General features: G+C 41.7%; 4 protein-coding genes across 5 annotated transcripts; all 4 read right to left on the reverse strand.

Annotated features, from left to right (window-relative positions):
* Positions 1-2,184: 2,184 nt before the first annotated feature.
* Positions 2,185-4,262, reverse strand: LOC115183343 (splicing factor 3B subunit 4). Its single transcript, XM_029744685.1, has 3 exons — positions 4,178-4,262; positions 3,872-3,994; positions 2,185-3,408 (listed from the first exon to the last, which is right to left on the reverse strand). Exons 1-3 carry the CDS (start codon positions 4,240-4,242, stop codon positions 3,318-3,320), a joined length of 279 nt encoding a protein of 92 aa, XP_029600545.1. The 5' UTR covers positions 4,243-4,262; the 3' UTR covers positions 2,185-3,317.
* LOC115207487 (rRNA 2'-O-methyltransferase fibrillarin-like) lies at positions 4,257-8,090 on the reverse strand. Its single transcript, XM_029775027.1, has 5 exons — positions 7,824-8,090; positions 4,882-4,967; positions 4,624-4,782; positions 4,320-4,435; positions 4,257-4,270 (listed from the first exon to the last, which is right to left on the reverse strand). Exons 2-5 carry the CDS (start codon positions 4,965-4,967, stop codon positions 4,257-4,259), a joined length of 375 nt encoding a protein of 124 aa, XP_029630887.1. The 5' UTR covers positions 7,824-8,090.
* Positions 8,091-8,885: 795 nt separating this feature from the next.
* Positions 8,886-10,095, reverse strand: msgn1 (mesogenin 1). The gene has a single exon (XM_029765010.1). The coding sequence runs from the start codon at positions 9,672-9,674 to the stop codon at positions 9,195-9,197; it is 480 nt and encodes a 159-aa protein (XP_029620870.1). The 5' UTR covers positions 9,675-10,095; the 3' UTR covers positions 8,886-9,194.
* Positions 10,096-11,550: 1,455 nt separating this feature from the next.
* gen1 (GEN1 Holliday junction 5' flap endonuclease) lies at positions 11,551-18,428 on the reverse strand. Of its 2 annotated transcripts, none has more exons than XM_029744865.1 (13): positions 18,062-18,428; positions 17,600-17,786; positions 17,201-17,377; positions 16,888-16,998; positions 16,694-16,767; positions 16,280-16,365; positions 15,651-15,801; positions 15,468-15,504; positions 15,275-15,355; positions 15,010-15,140; positions 14,824-14,885; positions 13,975-14,115; positions 11,551-13,376 (listed from the first exon to the last, which is right to left on the reverse strand). In XM_029744865.1, exons 1-13 carry the CDS (start codon positions 18,220-18,222, stop codon positions 11,860-11,862), a joined length of 2,916 nt encoding a protein of 971 aa, XP_029600725.1. In that variant the 5' UTR covers positions 18,223-18,428; the 3' UTR covers positions 11,551-11,859. The 2 variants fall into 2 exon arrangements, with proteins under 2 accessions (XP_029600725.1, XP_029600676.1); XM_029744816.1 differs by having other exon boundaries at positions 17,600-17,801.
* Between the last annotated feature and the right edge of the window lie 43 nt (positions 18,429-18,471).

Consider the following 18,471-nt stretch of genomic DNA (forward strand, 5'->3'; position numbering starts at 1 on the left):
AACATGCCTACACGGCCGCGATTAATCGACCCCCTCATTGACTGAACGTATCAATCAACACTTAACAAAACCCACTTAAACCCTGTAATTTACATATGGTAATAATTATTACCATAATTATCATATTGATTAAAAACATAATTTAGTTTATGGCTCTTTGTGTGCTTTAGTGTCCTTTATGTACATACATGTTTGGATGTAAGATATATCATAGCGTTGTACCTAAAAAGGCAATTCATTACTGTATTACAAAATAAATCTAAAGACAACAGAAACAATAGGCAATGTTCTCCCTTTTCCTTTCTGCCTCACCTGCTTCAAAAGAATGTAGATTGACCACGGTTTCCAGACTTTCTCTCCATTTCCATCCTGTAAAAGAGAATCTCCAAGATTCAAAGGGAGGGAGGGGAGGGATTTGGACACCAGGAGTCTCAATTTAGAGGGGGGGTGGGGGGTTCTTGGGGTCAGCTGCCTTCCGAAGCACTAAACCCCTCTTCTGGAGACAACAACAGTCAGTCTGTCATCATCACTGTTAAAAGCAGAGGGGATTCCAAAGGAAGACTGGGAGAGAGGGCAGCAGAGAAGCACTGGTTCATAGGAAGGGGACAGAGATGGACAGAGGGGGAAAGGTGCAACACCTGCCTACAGTTTTTTTCTGAAGCACTGTGTGTCACAGGAGGTTGGTGGCACCTTAATTGGGGAGGACGGGCTTGAGGTCATGGCTGGAGCGGAATTAGTGGAATGGTATCAAATACATCAAACACATGGTTTCCATGTGTTTGATGCCATTCCATTGGCTCCTTTCCAGACATTATTATGAGCCGTCCTCCCCTCAGCAGCCTCCACTGTTGTGTGTGTACTGGATTAGGTGCTGCGCGGTCCTGCTCTGTGTCTACATGACTCATTGAGTATGCACTTTTTCTGCTTTTCAGAATTAATGCCATATGCTTGTTTAGTCAGCATTATGTACTGTTCATTAATAATAAATGTCTATCCATATGATTGCATATATTCATTACTTTTCCATAACTGTCTACATTACCTCTGCATTGTATCTAGGCATTTTATCATGTAAAAACTACAAAGTCAGCATAAATCCATAACGACTGGATTATTCAATTTATTTGTAATATCTATCATCTTTAATGACTCGAAGGGTGGCACCAAACTGTAGCCAGTAAAACAGTGTTTATTAGATAACAATATGCTGATAATAAACTGTGCTTGATCTCATTTGAATTTCAAGTGTACTGCATGTATGAGGTCGGTGTTGCACCTTTACATGCAACTGCAACAGACTGGGGTAGATTTGAACTAATGACAATCAAGAGAGAACAAATATTTTATGTCAAATGTTTATCAAAGATATAGAACAGTGGGATGTGCTTGTGTCACTCAATCCTTTGTCCTCCTCTGGGATCTATGGTAGAGACTAAAGCATGTTCTACATTGTGAATTTGGCCGATTACAACTCCTATGGGGGATAATGTCCTCCTTTTAAACAGACTACCATTGGAATTCTGTCTGGGAGTTGTTATTGAGACGGAGGAAACATTTCAGTACGGTACATTTCTAGAGTGGAATGTCCATTGGTCAAATCTCACCTGGTCGGGTTTGCTGGCTCATTCAGAGTGTTCCATGTGTCAAAGGCATTTCTACTGCATATAGTGCTCTTCGGAATAACATTACTGCATAGTTGCACTGCTTTCTCAAGTCATTTATGGTGTGCATTATTGTAGCTTTCAGCCCTCAGCGTGACTATAAAATATTTTTCTTTCTGTGTGATCATTTCCAAACTCTCCTGACCCATTTTCACTTTTACAGTTAAGACTTTCCCATAAGAGTTCTTGGTCCTCCAACTTCATCTTAGCAAATATGACAATGTGACCTTACATTCATGTCAAGGTATGCATCAGTGTTGCATTATATATGTGTATGTGTGCAGCAAAAATATCAATTGCATTAAAACTGATTCAAGCAAATTCATTCATAATGTGCTGTTTGTGTTTCAGTGATAATTCAGCAATTGTCTGAGTGGTACCATTACCATAACAACAGCAGTGTAGCCACTGTGTAACTTTATAGTATAATAACATTGTTGTCCATTCTCTTTATTAAATTACAGTCATGTTGTGTCAAGTTGACTCTCAGACTTGGACTTTAAAAAAACAATAAAAAGAGCAGTTCAGTTAAGTTTTACTTTTATTTTTTTCCTTCACGACTACGTCATAGTTGTTACTGTTTTCCAAAAGTACATCCACAAATCCACAAAGTTATGTCAGTTACAGTAAGTATAACGTATGATAACACTTCAAAACTTAACACACTGAATAGTAAGTATCTTAGACTAAACTGAAGCAATTACTTGTTTTGTAATTTGCTTTCAAATATACTGTAAATGCTGCTAGTATATATATACTATATATTTGTTATATTATTTCAATATAGTATTAATTTATGTTCTTTAGTCATTCCACAATATAGATTGCTGAACACAAACATGAATTGTCCAAATAGCAATATGCATTAACTTAAAATAGCTGCACATTAATCATATAAAAATGTCACGTAAAATAATCATGAATACTTGACATGAAAAATATTGTCTTTTCACGTAAGAATATGTGCGTGAGTCTAAACAGCTTTTGCTGTAGTTGTGTACTGCTTGGTGAAGTTGTAATACAAAAGTATATCCATGTAACAAAAGGGAAAGTTAGGGAGGTCCAAGGTGTAAGAAACTAGTGCTAGTAACTGGTGCTTGAGGGCTGTTGCACATTGCTTTCTTTTTTCTTTCTTTCTCTCTTTCTCACCTTCTTTTCTTTCTCACTCACACACAATGTGTAATTTCTCTTTTTATTAGGGTCAGATATTCCTTAATTAAGGTTCACAGAGTGACCACCACAAGACCACATGACACCTAAGGGATTTGAATATCAACACTTATCATCCCTTTGGGACTCTTTTTTTTTAAAATCATATTTATATTCTCTCAATACTATACAACTTTGTCCTAATACCAAGAGCACATTTTTTTCTAATAACAAAAGTTACAATGAAAGTGAGAATGCCTTTTTGTACTGTTAAGGTCTGAGGCATTTAAGTGTCCACTTGTTGATTCACATCTTCTCCTCTGGGATACGATATCAATATCCAGACATTTGGCTACAGGGTGTTCCATAAGGATGTTTAAAAAGGGGTCTTCTTTTTATGACACATATTAAGGTGCTCTTAGCTCAGTTTAGCCACCCCAGCCCAGTAGGCTCCCTGCTAAAGACTGTAAAGCTCTCTGTTACTGTATTATTTTAGGGCAGGCTGCGTTAAAACCGTTGGCCACCAGGGGGCCCTGGCCACCTCTGGCCTCTGCCAGGTGGGGGATGATGAGGAGGAGAAGCTGGTCCATTGTGGTAGCTGTGTAAAAGGATAAGATCACACATTGGATTCTCGTGCTCTGCCACCAGGGTGTACACTCTGATAGCAGTGTGTACCCCCTCTCATCTCTTCCACTGCACTGGAGGGTCTCCCCCTTTCAGCTACTCACTGTGTTGATCACAAATCTCTTTCATGCACTATTTAAAACTGTGGGTCCAAAACTTTGAGCAGGGTTTAAGATTTACGAGGATTTATTCATGTTTCCTTAACCTTTTTTCCATTGTTATTCACCATTTGATGCTATTTGATTAACCGTACCATTGCTAAGCGCGAAGAAGAGGCATTAAATGTGATTCACATCAATTGAGAAAAAGAGTTTGGGAAATTAGAGGGCATAGGGAAGAAAGAGGAGACAAGCGGTATGTGTTATAACAGAGCTGTAGAGAAGGAGGGAGGGAGGAATGGAGTGAGTGGTTGATGTACATGTTAATAAACATCTTACCCTCTGGGGCCCCTGGGGTGGAAGTGGCGTGGGGGTCCGGGGGACATGCCCCTTCCTCTGGGGTGTGGGGGGTGCCCTCTAAAACCAGGGTGGCCCAGGGGGGGAGGCGGAGGGGGGCCGTGTCTATGGTGGGAAGGGTTCAGTGATTTCAAGAGCAAGTTAAAAACACCAACTAACACCAAGGACATTATATGATTTGATTTATGATCGTTTATCAATAATGAACTGATGAACACTCTTGATAACATTGTGGATGACAACTTATCTACTGAATGACTCGTATGTGGCTATACTGGCAGGCTTTACCTGTGCATTGGTGGGTAGGGGCCTCTCAGGTGCATGGGTGGGGGTGGAGGAGGACCCATGCCCATAGGTCCGCCTCTCCCTATAGGACCACCCCTTCCCATAGGCCCGCCCCTCCCCATCGGACTGCCCCTCCCCATCAGACCGCCCCTCCCCATCAGACCGCCCCTCCCCATAGGCCCGGCCCTCCCCATCAGAGCAACCCTCCCTCCTCTCCTGCCCCTCATGTCTGGGTACGGCCGCATCCTCCCCATCCCTCTCCTGCAGGCATATAGAGGCATCATGGGAGAATGAGTCATTTGGTGTGAGTAAGACGCATTGGGGAAAAACAATAGAAATGTGAAAATGTATTCCAGAAATAGCATGTGAATACCTGTCATTCATTCAGCTCCCTGGCTTTGACACAACACTGATACCATCCCATGCATACAGAAGCATCAGTTCCTTACCTCATGGGTCCAAACCCATTCATGTCCCCACCCCGTCCTCTATCCCCCCTGCCTCGTCTGGGTGGGCCAAATCCTTTCATCATCAGGCCCCGCCCACCATGCATGCCTCCTCGACCAATCCGGAACCCCTGGCCACGCCCTTTGAACCCACCACGACCCCTGTAGAGATGAAGAAAGGGACATACTGTATTGTTACATTCTACATGGTAATGATGACTGATCAATAGCAGTCTGAGAAGATCTAGTCACATGACCGACCTGGATTTGTTTTCTGATATGGGCTCCTCAGATGCATCTTGGGAAGTTTCTGTGTTGTCCGTCACCTGCTCTGTATCTGCGTCCATCTGATAACACAAGGAAAGAAAGACATCATATGTAGTGGATTACAAAGCAATGATACCACAGTCTTCTTTGAAGGAAATTTGGTTACATTGTCTTAAACACTGCTTCAAAGAGCTTTAAGACTGTCATAACATTGACATGACAGTTGTTATAACAGTTAGAACAGCTGATGTTAATTTACGAGCATAATCACGACATGGCTAGCAGTACAGTATATCTAGGTTTGCGTAAAGTTCAACATTTCAACCTGAGCTGGAAGCTTAGCCTTGAGCTGAGCCTATGACCCCTCCTCACACGGGATGTAATACACAGATGCCCCATACATTCTGGGTATGTTATACATTATACAACCTATCGTAATTTTGATAATGTGTGTAAATCGATCGTACAACAACGCTTTGGGGACGTCATCGCCTTTAAGCTGTCATGTAATCTACCGTCTGTTCAGAGTGACAGCCTTTTAACATGTTCAAATTAGGTCACATGTCGATAGGCCACACAAGCTTCTACACAATAGAGACCCTACAGGAGTCTCACACATTCCTAATTCAAATATTGTAGCTGAAGCGGTGGTTACAACACTGTTGTTGGGAGGAATAGAATTTCTAAAGGTTGGAAATAGAAAATACATGCTTGCTAAATACATACCTCTTCATCATCTTAAAAAAATTATTACCACAAAAATAACTACAAAGGAAATTTTACTGTATGGTACTAAACTGTATTTTTGTTGGGTTTTTAATTTGACAGAACATGTGTTGGAATATGAAATATTTGAAGCAACACACAGACCACAAGAACGTCCTGTTTAATTATGTAAATGAACCTTTGAATCAGCCAAATAACAATATAAAAGAGGCAAAAAACAATGCGTGACACATTATTGTATATTTCTGTCTGCTAAGTCACATTTGAGAGTTATAACTAACAGATTTCCGTGAATGAAGAAATCACGATGACACTGGAGGAAGAAAAAAGGACAAACTGTACTAAAAGTACTAAAACTAAATAAATAAGTGAAAAGATAAATTAAGTGTTGCCTACAGCTACAAGGTAATCAAGCATGATGTGGACAAATGTCAGCTTCTCTCTTAGATCTGAAGATGAGGAGAGGCGGACTGATTAGCAACAGTACACAGTACAGCACAAGAGCATTCTGGGAAACTTCTGGCATGATGAGTTACCATGATCCATGTTCAGTATAGCAGAGAAACCCCCAATAATAAGACTTTGATTAAAGTTTATTAGATATCTAGATATCCATACTAAGGCTTGTGTTTATCGACTTTGGGGGAGTAAAGAGCTTGAAAGTTCCCTACTTCAGTCGTGATCCCTTGCAGTCAATGGCTGAAACCTAAACCTGGACATTCGTAGAGAGAGTGCCAGTTTATGGCTGGGCAGAGTTGTGCATTGACTGACTGAGCATGCACAAACAAACACAGAGAGAGTGAATCCTAAGCCAATGAGAGCTTTAGGAGTTAGGCACGGTGGCTGCATGGAGTGAAGCTGGGGCCAAAGCTGGCGGTCGTGAGAGATTATTTATAGTGCCAAGGCCTGGGCCTATTGTAAAATGTAGCACCTGCACTCTTGCAAGGCTGGAGTGGGGGAAAGGCATGAGAGGGGGATGGGGTAGGCTATGGGGCAGAAGACAGGGGGCACACACACACACACACCACAACCTTGCTGATGGACAATCCACATGCCTGGAGCTCCAGAACAGCCTGCACCAACATACAGTGAGGAATCTCACTACTGCATTGTGGGGTGACATTTTAGAATCTACCTCAAGGAGGCAAGATGAAAGATATGGGGTCTTTCTGTCCAGAGGCTTGTGATATACTGTGGCAATTGTGGGAGATATAAATCTGATAATCATGGAGTTTCTGATTTATTTGTGTGGAAATTCATCCCAATATTTTATACATTTTTCATTAATCTGTTAATCTATCTTGCAAACACAAATGATATCCAGCTATCAAAATTACAGTTGAGTTATCATCAGTTATTCAGCACCATCTCATTTGGAGAGCGCCCAGCTTAAATTACACACATACACACATAATATATATATATATATATATATATATATATATATATATATATTAAAATGCATTCTTAAGATACTATAAGAAGGTTGTATATCAATTTAACTTCTCGTTATGGACACCTAGGGAAACAACATTTGTCAAAGGCAACTCATTCAATTCAATACTAGCAGTTCAATTATTATAATTCATTACCCCTCAAAATAACTGCCACGGGTCAATAAACATGGTGTTATTTCCAACAATAGCCTACATAACTGGTTGTCATTGTTTACATGCAATAGCTGACATTGCCTAGGAGGCTATGTCCTGACAAACGTCATGGAAATATACTAAACATAGCTGCAGCTGATTACAAATGCCATAACCTACACCGACAACCATCAAGACTGTGACCATGAGAATCTAATATTAAGCGAAGGTTTATGTTTTATTTTTGCTTCCTACTGAAAAATGTATATAGCCTTTATTTATTTATTTATTTTAATAGTGCACAATGTTCCTTCTGCACGACTTCACAAAATCAAAAAGCACAGTAGCATCATCTGTGGAAAGCTCACATCACTTGGTGCTTTGGTGAGGATATAAACAGGGAAATATCCTCCATTTATCAACAAAAGCTGATTAAAAAGTCGGCTACCTTTCTCATGTCTATAATCGTTCAGTCGATAAGGTTGTCTGAATCACAGTTATAACGAAACAGATAGGTGCAGTGGTTGTTCAAATCTGGATGGAAATATTAGATAAATACTGAGGTCTAGAATTAATAAATAGAATGATGTTGCTGTAAAATATACAGAAGCAATGGCTTACCTTACTGGTTGTGAAGACTATTGAGGTCCAGAAATACAACTAAATAGAGATACTTACTCTAAATAAAAAGAAAATATAAAAAGATTTGCCAAAAAAAATGTTACAAATATTATTATCTATACCCTGTCCCTATATTTCGATTTGAAATGGCGTCATCAGCTGAACCGATTACATCTAAGGCTCAGATTTTTTGGCAAGAATACGCTGTAGCGAGAGTCACGCCCACAGGAAATAGAATCGCTTTCTGATTGGCTAAACCCACTGTTCTTGTAATACCCGCTTTGGAATTTGCATCTTGTTATTGGTAGAGGAAACATTTATATTTCCAACCAATGTTTGATGAAATGTACAGAAAGCTAAGACTAAAGATTAGATATACACTGAGTATAACAAACATTAGGAACACCTTCCTAACATTGAATTGCACCCACCCCCCCCCTTTTGTCCTCATAGCAGTCTCAATTCGTTGGGGGCATGGACTCTACAAGGTGTCGAAAGCGTTCCACAGGGATGCTAGCCCATGTTGTCTCCAATGCTTCCCAGTTGTGTCAAGTTGGCTGGATGGCGGACCATTGTTGATACACACAGGAAACTATTGAGCATGAAAAACTCAGCAGCGTTGCAGTTCTTGACACAAAACACTTGACACTTACATTTTGTGTCTTTCCCCTTCACCCTCTGAATGGCACACATACACAATCCATGTCTCAATTGTCTCAAGGCTTAAAAAGCCTTATTTAACGTGTATCCCCCCATTCATCTACACTGACTGAAGTGGATTTATCAAGTGACATCAATAAGTGATCATAACTTTCCGCTGGATTCACCTGTTCCATTTATGTCATGGAAAGAGCAGGTGTTCTTAATGTTTTGTATCGTCAGTGTATGTCATGCAGACCTATGTTTTGCCTGTGTCATTTGACGAAAACATTGCAAATATATAGGACAACATTGGCATAATACTAACCTCAAATATATGTTTGAAACCTCTCCATAGTATATGAAGATGATGGACATTACAGAGTTAAAAGAAAATAACATTAATCTGGCCACAAACATACATTTTGTTTATAATTATTGTTTAATTCATGTCAATAAAGTAAAACAAGAATAGCCTATTCACATACAAGAAAATTACATGGTCAAGTCAAGTCCCCACAGAATAACAATTATTTACATCAGATGGGGGGCAGAACAATTCTAAATACAATATGAGAAATTAAGTTATCATCCACAATGCACCAATATCAAAATTAACAAATCAAAAATAGTTTTCCAAACACAAAAGTTTTGACAATGGTCTACACCTAATACCAAATAGTTTGGCCCCGTTACGCATCATTTAAAACGTGGCCATCTTTAAGCACATCATTACGCGTGGTTGAGGATGTCCGAAAGTTCATTTATATACTCAATGGTGTATTTGAGAGTTTGAATTTTGGTCAGAGGCTGTCCCCTTTTACTGTAATCTGGAGGCAAGTAGTCGCGGAGCTGGTGCAAAGCTTCTGCTAGGCTCCTCATTCGCATCTTCTCCCTCTCGCTCGCCTTCATGCGTCTCTTGGTCGACATCTTCGGTTTGGTTTGTTTCAACGTTGCGCACGGGGTTGGGCTGTGGCCTGTTAAGCCATAGGATACATTTCCGAAGCTCTGATGCCCAGTTGAGCTTGAGGACATCTCGGGCGAAGAGCACATTGAATCGAATGATGATTCTGGTGATGTGGATTCAAGAGAATCATGCCCGTTCACAAAAGCCCTTTCCTGCGTCTTCCAATCCCATTCAGATAGCATTTTTGAGGTAACAACTTCAATGTCACAATCCATGTTAGCAATATCCTCAGACACGTTCTCCATACTGTGACCTCGATGATAGGCTATTCGGGCAGCTCCGTGGAGAGCAAATTCTGAAAAGCGGTTTGGGAAACCGTTTTATATGGACGCAGCTCTCTGTGGTTTATGAGTTCACAGCTGAAGCGAAAGTTCAAAGAAAACTCAAGTGCTAAAATGTGACTTTCCCGAAGGACGTCGTTCGTTGTCACCAAGGTGCCAATAAGGTGAAATAGACGGATAATGTGTAACAGAATGAAAAATAATTAGATTTTATTTTGTGGGAAATAGCTCTTTAGATGGGCACGACAACAATTATCAGTTTGATGTGATCTCTCTAATGAAGGAATGAAAGGAGATTGTTACATCTGGGCTTTTCACACCTCATTAACAGGATGGGCAACGTGTGTCTAGGTGTACTCCAAAATCTAGAAGATAAATAGACAAATACTTTTTTTTATACTGAACAAAAATATAAAGGCAACATGTCAAGTGTTGGTCCCATGTTTCATGAGCTGAAATAAAAGATCCCAGAATTTTTCCAAATGCACAAAAGGCTTATTTCCCTAAAATTCTATGCACACATTTGTTTCAATCCCTTTTAGTGAACATTTCTCCTTTGCCAAAATAATCCATCCACTTGACAGGTGTGGCATATCAAGAAACTGATTAAACAGCATGATCATTACACAGGTGCACCTTGTGCTGCGGACAACAAAAGGCCACTCTAAAATGTGCAGTTTTGTCACATAACACAATGCCACAGATGTCTCAAGTTTTGAGGAAGCGTGCAATTGGCATGCTGACGGCAGGAATGTCCACTCGAGCTGTTGCCAGAGAATGTTAATTTCTCTACCAAAAGCCGCCTCCAGCATTGTTTTAGAGAATTTGGCAGTATGTCCAACTGCCCTCACAACCACAGACCACATGTAACCACGCCAGCCCAGGACCTCCTTCACCTGCAGGATCGTTTGAGACCAGCCACCCAGACAGCTGATGAAACTTCTGGAGTATTTCTGTCTATATAATAGAGCCCCTTTCTGGGGTACTTATTCTGATTGGCTGGGCCTGGCTCCCAAGTGGGTGGGCCTATGCCTAGTCATTAAGCTTCTCTAGTCATTTGAAATCCATAGATTAGGGCCTAATTTATGATTTCCTTATATGAACTGTAACTCAGTAAAATCGTAGAAATTGTTGCATGTTGCGTTTACATTTTTGTTAAGTATATAACGGTGCTAATGTTGTGTCTGTGTGAGGTAGACAATGACAGATATAAAGTGAAACCTGAAAGAAATATCATTTTTACGCAACGTGAAGCTAAATCTGCAGAGAATAACTAAGTAAATGTTTAGAAATTACTTATATTTGTCCATTAGGAGGAAGTATTATCAACAAATTAGCCTAGCCAATAAAGTCATGCTGTCTGAAATCGATGCATGCCAATACGCACGAGCAAGGAGGATGCAGCTGTCATCGGGGCTGGGTAGGACACACTAACCTGGCAGCTCTTTCATGTCTGAATAGGTGTGTAACGACTCACTAATGATCAAGGGGGAGCAAAACGGGCCAGGTCATAAAACCGCGCTCTACTGCTGGTGGGTCACTGACGGGCGAGAACCTTTGCGCCCTTCTGCCTGCTATAGGAAGCAACACGTCGGGAAGTTTATGTGGTTATTAGGACGGTGATGCTACTTTCATTCGCTTACAAAAGCTCGACTTTTGCGCAAACGAACATATAAAAGTTATTGTACCTTTATTTGGTAAATGATTGTCTCTTCCATTTGGAGAGCCTTGTTGTCCAAACTCTGTTTTACATTTTGCGCATTTGCATCAGTACCTTAGTAGTCCAATCATTACATGAGAGCTGTGGGATATTCAAAATAAATACAGGAAAACATTGAGAAACGTTGAAAAGTATAGGGTTTTATCAAAATAAAACATTATCACAGAACATATGAGCATTTCTACATACCCTCTCCCTAACTGCTTGAGTAAAATATTTATCCATCCCCTACTGTAAGTCCATTAAAGATTTAGCAGCAGAAAACTACAATTGTGTACATAGAAGACAAAAGGAAAGGCCAATATCAAAGGTTAAAAATACACTTTCTGAACAAACAAGATAAAGTTTTGATAGAATACTATTAAATAATAATATTAGGAAATAGTATTTCTTTTTTTCTGTCCTAACACCTCTGGTATATCACATCACTCATTTCAGGAACTTCAGCTTCACCCTCTCTGCCAATGGCAGTGGGCTCTTGCTGCAAATCACTGAGTCATCACCATCAGACATAGTCACTGGGGAAACGGGGCTTGGAATGAACACAATGTCATCATCAACTCTAATTGGAGGAACATCCTGGCACTTCCCTATGGTAGACACAGAGCTGCCTATTATTGGTTGTTCACCCATACTGGCAGACACAGCTCTAGGCCTGAGGGGCTGGGCGGTCACGGTGTCCCAGGCTGCCTTTGTAGAGGTGCTGGGTTTGGAGGTGGGTTTCAGTGAGTAGTCTGTGAGGTATTGGCACCTGGGCCTGCTTTTGGGTTTGACTTTGGCCCTGCTCTGCCCTCCTCCCCGACACTGGTTCTCTGTGTCACTGTCCTCGCTCGATGAACACACACTGGCACACACACTCTTCTTGGTTTCTTGATGTGACTTCGTGTTCCTGTCACCCTGACCAGGCTGTGTGTTGCTAGGTTCAGAGTGGCTCCTTTGTGGCAGAGCGGAAGATGATGATATGGCCTTCTTTACGAATCTGTACTTCTGTGGAGGCTTTGGTTCACCGGCACCATGTTGTTTAGCCCCTTGTGTTTGTGTTGCTGTGACTGGGCTTGTTTGTGTTGAGGTAAATGGGCCTGTTTGTGTTGAGTTCAATGAGATAGGTTTTGAGCTGAGATGAGCAGGTTGAGGCTTATGGGGCAATGCAATGCTCTGGTCCTTATCAACAAGTGTGGCTTTCTTGCCACACACCAGCGGCTGTTCTGATGGCTTGGAATCATTACTGCTTTTAATGGGTATCAGTGCCATTGGCTTGGGGCCGCTGTTGTTATTATCAATTAAATCCAGGGGTGCTGCTGACTGGGAGTTTACGTGTATGGTGGTGACATCATCATTGTCCGCCATGTTCACAGACTTGCAGGTGTTTCTCATTAGGACCCTGTCCCTCAGCGAACACTCTGCATAACATGGCCCTGGTATGGCTTCCGCTGCTCTGAGATCAGTAGAGGGGCCCAGTTTTGTGATCCTTTCTTCGACACTATCATTTGTGGTTTGGAGTGACTTGGGGTCAGTGGCAGTGCAAGCACCAGCAGCCTGCGGGGGTGGGGAGGACGTGAATGACTGAGACTCCCAGTCAATGTCACTCAGGTGAAGAGCATCCATTACCATGGAAACAGACGGAGAGGAGGCCACTGCTTCTGGAATCTTCCCAGAGGAAGTGAAAGACAGAGGTGACATCACTTCCTGTATCTGAGCTCCAAGACGTACTTCTAAGCGGGGATGGTCTTTACCAGGATCCAGATGCTTTTTTGGAGACTCTGACCCTGGACCCTCCAGGACCAACACGGAGTTGTTACTTGGTGTAATGGTCAGTGCTGCTGCCGCGGCAGAGGGTTGTTGGGTGTTGTTGTCAGCAGTGGAACTGTGCAAAGACATCTTGGCCAGGAGGTCAGAAACATCACAGTGATCCGAAGGCTTGTCTTTCTTACCCTTTGGTTTCTTCTCTGAAAATAAAATACATCAAATATAAGAGACAAAATGGCTAGATACACCATAACAGTGTCTCCTCAAGTCCAAGTACCCTTGGTTGGGGCTACCCAGTCTACTGTGGGAACCCCTGCTCAACAGCTCTGAGCTACAGGGGGAGCCAGCCCCAACCTGTCTAAAGTGACAGCAGCTCCTGTGTGACAGACCTCTGGTGCATCAAAGCCTTGATGTGAGGGAGCGGAGCTGCCATACTCTGCATGTCCAGGTGTCAGAGGCCCTATAAGAGAGACTCTGAAAAACATCGCAAAGCTCCAGGCGCCTTTGATCCACACCCTGTCTGAGCTAAGTAGTGAGCAGTCGTTGGGCCTGTTAAGTTTAGGGGCGTCCCGTTTCTCCCCAAGGATACACTGAATACGGTTTTAAAAACTAGGTATAATTTTACGTCAATAAAGTATATCAATATGTTATTGTCAGTCAATATCATATCAGAATGTCAATCATTTAAAATAAATTAACATTCATTGTATTTTCATATCAATAACATAAGATTATTTAATCTGAATTAAATGTAAGCAGAATACATTATGTTCTCCAGCCATAATATGTTGACCTTACTCTTGGTCTTGTTCTCAGCCTTCTCCTTGAGGTACCGCTCTACCACGTGTGGGTAGGCCAGGCGGAACAGAGCCTCTTCCTCCACTGTCCTCACCTCGTCCTGGCTGTCCTCAGGGTGGTCCTCAGAAAACACATAGTGATCTGCAGGGAGGATATCATGGAGGAAACAAAATGACCATTTTTTTTACTGACGAAAAATATGATGTGAAACATTTCAAACATTACAATTTGATCCACTCTTTTGTGTAATATGTATCGTCTGCTGAATCACCATACAGATGCCAACCCCACCCCCCTCAAAATAATAATAATAATACAGATTTGGGGATGGTATTTCAGTAGTTAGCTCAGGCCCATAGAGGACTGAAATATCAGATGAGGTTGTTAGTGTGTGATATGACAGTTTTCCCAGCCTGGGAGGAAGCCATTTTAGCACCTGATGGTGTTGTGGCTGTTCTGTCACCTCTACCCCCCTCTGAACCCCACCTCACAACAAGTCACTAACAGACAACACGGAGACAGGCAGAGAAGGCCAGGTTTAAAGAGACTCTGCATAGGTCAACACAGACTGTCACCCCAATCCTTACTGACGCAACTCTGATGTCATAACAGGAATACAGTACATCAAGCAGGTACATGGTGATAAGAGGTTTGGAAAACTGTGATTTCAGTTGGCTTGGAGAGTACAATACAAAAAAACACGAGAACTCTCATAGAACAATAACAATGGGGGCAATGCTGATAATATAAAGAGAAGGAACATCTGCAATGACCCCTCATTCATAAACATAACCTTTTTTGAAAATGGAAGGCTTCATAGGAAGGACTGTTTCAATTGTTCAAACTGACCTGGCTTACTCCAGATGATTTCAAAGCTGGCGATTGCATTCCTTACTCTTGGCTTCCATATACTGTTAACAGGGAGGATTTTAAAATACAATTTAATATGTAATATTGTGAAACATTTATAGCCACAGCAAGTAACTTCCATTTTTACACTCAGAGAAGTCCATTGGAGTGTGAATGGGACCGTACCGTAGAGGTTTTATCAGAGATGACGTCGCTCTTCCATGTTTTCTGTTCATCAGCTCATTGTACGTCATCAGGACCAGAACCTTCTCACTGGTATAGTGCTTAGGCCACTCCATCTTATTGTACGCAAAGTTCTGGATCACAGAACACCAAAAAATATATTACAAGTTATTTGACTAACAGATAAATTAGGTAATACATGATTTATTAATTGCATCTGTTAAGAATGATCACTTATTTTAATCAAAGTACATTTTTGAATGACTACCTGCATTAATAGCATGTTCGGTTTCCTCCATTTGAAATTGTGGACAGGCTTGTCTTTGTCTACCAGAAATTCATTTATGATCTGAAATGCAAAATGTCCATACAGGAATTGACATCCTTATCTTGGCTTGTATACTTTACCCATGATATTACACAGATTCCGTAACTTAAGATAATAACTGTATTTACTTTACCTCTGTAAAAGGGAATTTATCACTTGCCAGTGTTTTCCTGAAAACAAATCAACACCATATTCAGATATGTGAAGGAACAAGAAATGTTTGTTCCCCCTTTCAATTAAAATCAATAAGCAATATTGTAATCTATAAATGTGTATATTATAGGAATGAGTGAATTTGGTGCAAACAGGGTCTCACTTCCTGATGCTGGCATCTGTTGAAGAGGCCTGTCGTGTCTGCTCACAGCAGTGCCACTGACAAGGACACTGGTAGTCATAGTCTTGAGGCTCACAGAAGTGCTTGCTGTCACACAACACACAGCCACTGCGCTCGTGAGCCTTGGCTGACCCTGAGAGAGAAGGAGAAAGAGATAAAAGAGTATGATGAGAAAGAGAGAGAGAGAATGAAGAGAGTGTGATAGAGAAGAACATAACATAGTGGTAGTAGTTTGTTAGTTAGGAGATGGTTAGTAACAGAAAAAGGAGTGACAGACAAAATCAGAGGTCAATTCAGGGTGACTGGACTGATAGGCTACAGCCCCAGATAATCATAGCAGATACCTTTGATCAACCATACAGAGACATTTAATACTGATCTCGACTAAGTACACTAACTTTACTTTGGCGCTACAATCCTGAAGACGTATTAGCAAACTAAAGCGTCTCACATGTAAGTGCCTTCATCATCACAGTATTTTAGTTGGTCTTGATCAGCCACATGCGAGTCGCGTCATCCCGGGAAACCCCTCCCCACCCACCCTCCTGATTTACACTTCTTATCAGGACAAGGGGCTAAAGTGAGTTTGACGGAGGGCCAAAGTAACTCACCAGGATGGCGACACAAATGGCAGTGAGGGACCTTCTTTAGGACCCACTCTGGCGCAACCACGCCCTCCTCCCTCCACTGGCTGAATCTGTCATGGAAGAGGAGACGGTACAGGATAGGCATAGACTGTTATATCATATACATGTTTGCATAAGACCTCATCATCACCATTCTGTATTGTTGCCTCATATAAAACATTTGATCTCAAATCCAAAATGCTAAAGTTTTGAGCCAAAATAAAGGTTATAGCTTCACTGTCCAAATAAATACATATGGGAGTGTACATGTTTGCATAAGACCTAGTTAAAACTACTGGATTACAGACTGTTTATGTTTCTCTATTTGTCTCTCCACTTTTTAATCAGTGTGCTGGAGGGTGAAAGAAAAAGGAATGTTTTATATTTTTAGTTTCTTACCTTTGTAAAAGTGTTTGTCCTTTCAATGTCTGTATGAGTTTTAGAGCTTGCTCTTTCCCAACTCCTGGTATACCCTTGTGGTAAGAAAACAAAACATGTCATAGTAACAAAAACAAGAAAGAAATTCTGTATATATTTGCGTGTTTTCACCCCTAGAAGCCAATCTAGACATTAGCAGTCCCCTTCCCCTATACCTTAGGAATGTAATCACAGCCCAGAAGGATGGCCAGACCCACGAGTGTCTCCCTGGCTAGCTGCAGCTCTGTCTCCATCCTAGAAGTCCTGTAACAATCCACCTGTGGATCCTACAACAGCAAGAATGATACAGCAGGGATTCTTTTCTTGAACATTCAGAAAACAGAATCCTACAAGTACAGCATTTAGAGATTGGATGAATCCACTAGAGGTTCATTAACTAAATCATAATTTTGAATACTTCTCTCTTCAGTGTCACACCCCTTACAAATGAGATGTAACATACCTAATTTAAATAAACAAACGCATTACCTTGGTGTTCATGTTGAAATTTCTGTAGACGGTCTGCGCTCCGTAGAGAAAAGTGTCCCCATCGTTGGTGATGCAGCCGTCCACCAGGCCCTGGGCATCCAGAAAGGCACACATGGCCTCGGCCTCCCCTGCCGCTGTCACCCAGGGGACACCCAGACAGTCCAGCATCTCTGCACACTGGAGGGAAGAGAGAGATGGGTAGTGGGTACACACAGATTATCTCTTAAAAACACACACACATAATACTTACTTATGCCTCTCTACACATGTTGTATGGATACGAAGTTACACACACAGCCACTCAGAAAGACACACACAGCTTTAATTCAATGAGGGTGATACATGCCACGACTTCTCAACAACTGGATCTGACTGATGCACATAATCCCAGCCACCCACCTCTCTCAGCACAGCATTGAAGCGACCCCTGTTGGTGGTCTTTGTAGTTTGTTTTTTAGGGGCTGACTTGTCGAACCCCCCGAATCTCATGTCTGTCCTCTTGCTCATGGTCTCTGCTTTGAGTTTGGGGGCCTCTCCCTCCAGGACAAAAACTAGCTTTACCCCCATCAGTGTGAGAGAGGAAACTCTGAAAAACAGATTCCTGAAAGAGAGTAATAATATCCATAATTCTCATTGCAGTGAGTTGTTGTTCCTCTGCATAAAAGGGATTTCATTTTGAAACAGCAGACCATTAGTAAGTCGCCCGATTGATGTATCGTGCACATATATAGTGCAAATTAGTAATAAGGTCGGCTGTTTCAGGTACATAATGTGAAATAGGATCAGGAGGGAAATGCCTATGACTCAGTGCCAGAGTTGAATAAAAAAACATGTGCATTTGGCAATCTCTGCACATATTACCGGAGGTGAGGTTTGGTGACTTTCCCCATCATTGCTTGGACGTGCTGGGCCTCGCAGACCCACAAGCTAAGGTCCACAGCCAGAGTCATTCCGGTGAGGCTGTACAACGGCACCGACTCCCGAACCGGCCCCAGAATGGACCACAGGTCGTACACACCCATCGCGCAAATCGTTGTTTACCTTTTTATAAGTAAAAAAATTATCAATGTGCAGTATTTCACAAGAAAGGCACTTTGTTGATCACTTTGTTTTTTAATTTAGCAGCACTTCCTGCTAAAACAAACACGCTTCCGAATCCAACCTCCTTACTTCCGGTGATAGTGTCAGCGAATGAACACGGGAGACGACATCGATGGCGCAGCACGCTGCTCTCCTTCATTTTTTTGACGTTGCGCGCGGAATCCAGTAAA

Source organism: Salmo trutta, chromosome 1, assembly GCF_901001165.1.
Source record: "Salmo trutta chromosome 1, fSalTru1.1, whole genome shotgun sequence".
Lineage (NCBI taxonomy): Eukaryota > Metazoa > Chordata > Actinopteri > Salmoniformes > Salmonidae > Salmo > Salmo trutta.

Coding starts and splice junctions, on each gene's coding strand:
- LOC115183343 (XM_029744685.1), bottom strand. CDS start 4,242: ATGGGCATGGGTCCTCCTCCACCCCCACCCATGCACCTGAGAGGCCCC. Junction 3,995..4,177: donor CCCTACCCACCAATGCACAG/GTAAAGCCTGCC, acceptor TTCCCACCATAG/ACACGGCCCCCCTCCGCCTC. Junction 3,409..3,871: donor CACCCCAGGGGCCCCAGAGG/GTAAGATGTTTA, acceptor CCTTTTACACAG/CTACCACAATGGACCAGCTT.
- LOC115207487 (XM_029775027.1), bottom strand. CDS start 4,967: ATGGACGCAGATACAGAGCAGGTGACGGACAACACAGAAACTTCCCAA. Junction 4,783..4,881: donor ATATCAGAAAACAAATCCAG/GTCGGTCATGTG, acceptor TCATCTCTACAG/GGGTCGTGGTGGGTTCAAAG. Junction 4,436..4,623: donor AATGGGTTTGGACCCATGAG/GTAAGGAACTGA, acceptor ATATGCCTGCAG/GAGAGGGATGGGGAGGATGC.
- msgn1 (XM_029765010.1), bottom strand. CDS start 9,674: ATGGAGAACGTGTCTGAGGATATTGCTAACATGGATTGTGACATTGAA.
- gen1 (XM_029744816.1), bottom strand. CDS start 18,222: ATGGGTGTGTACGACCTGTGGTCCATTCTGGGGCCGGTTCGGGAGTCG. Junction 16,366..16,693: donor GGACAAACACTTTTACAAAG/GTAAGAAACTAA, acceptor CTTCCATGACAG/ATTCAGCCAGTGGAGGGAGG. Junction 14,116..14,823: donor AATCATCTGGAGTAAGCCAG/GTCAGTTTGAAC, acceptor TCCTCCCTGCAG/ATCACTATGTGTTTTCTGAG.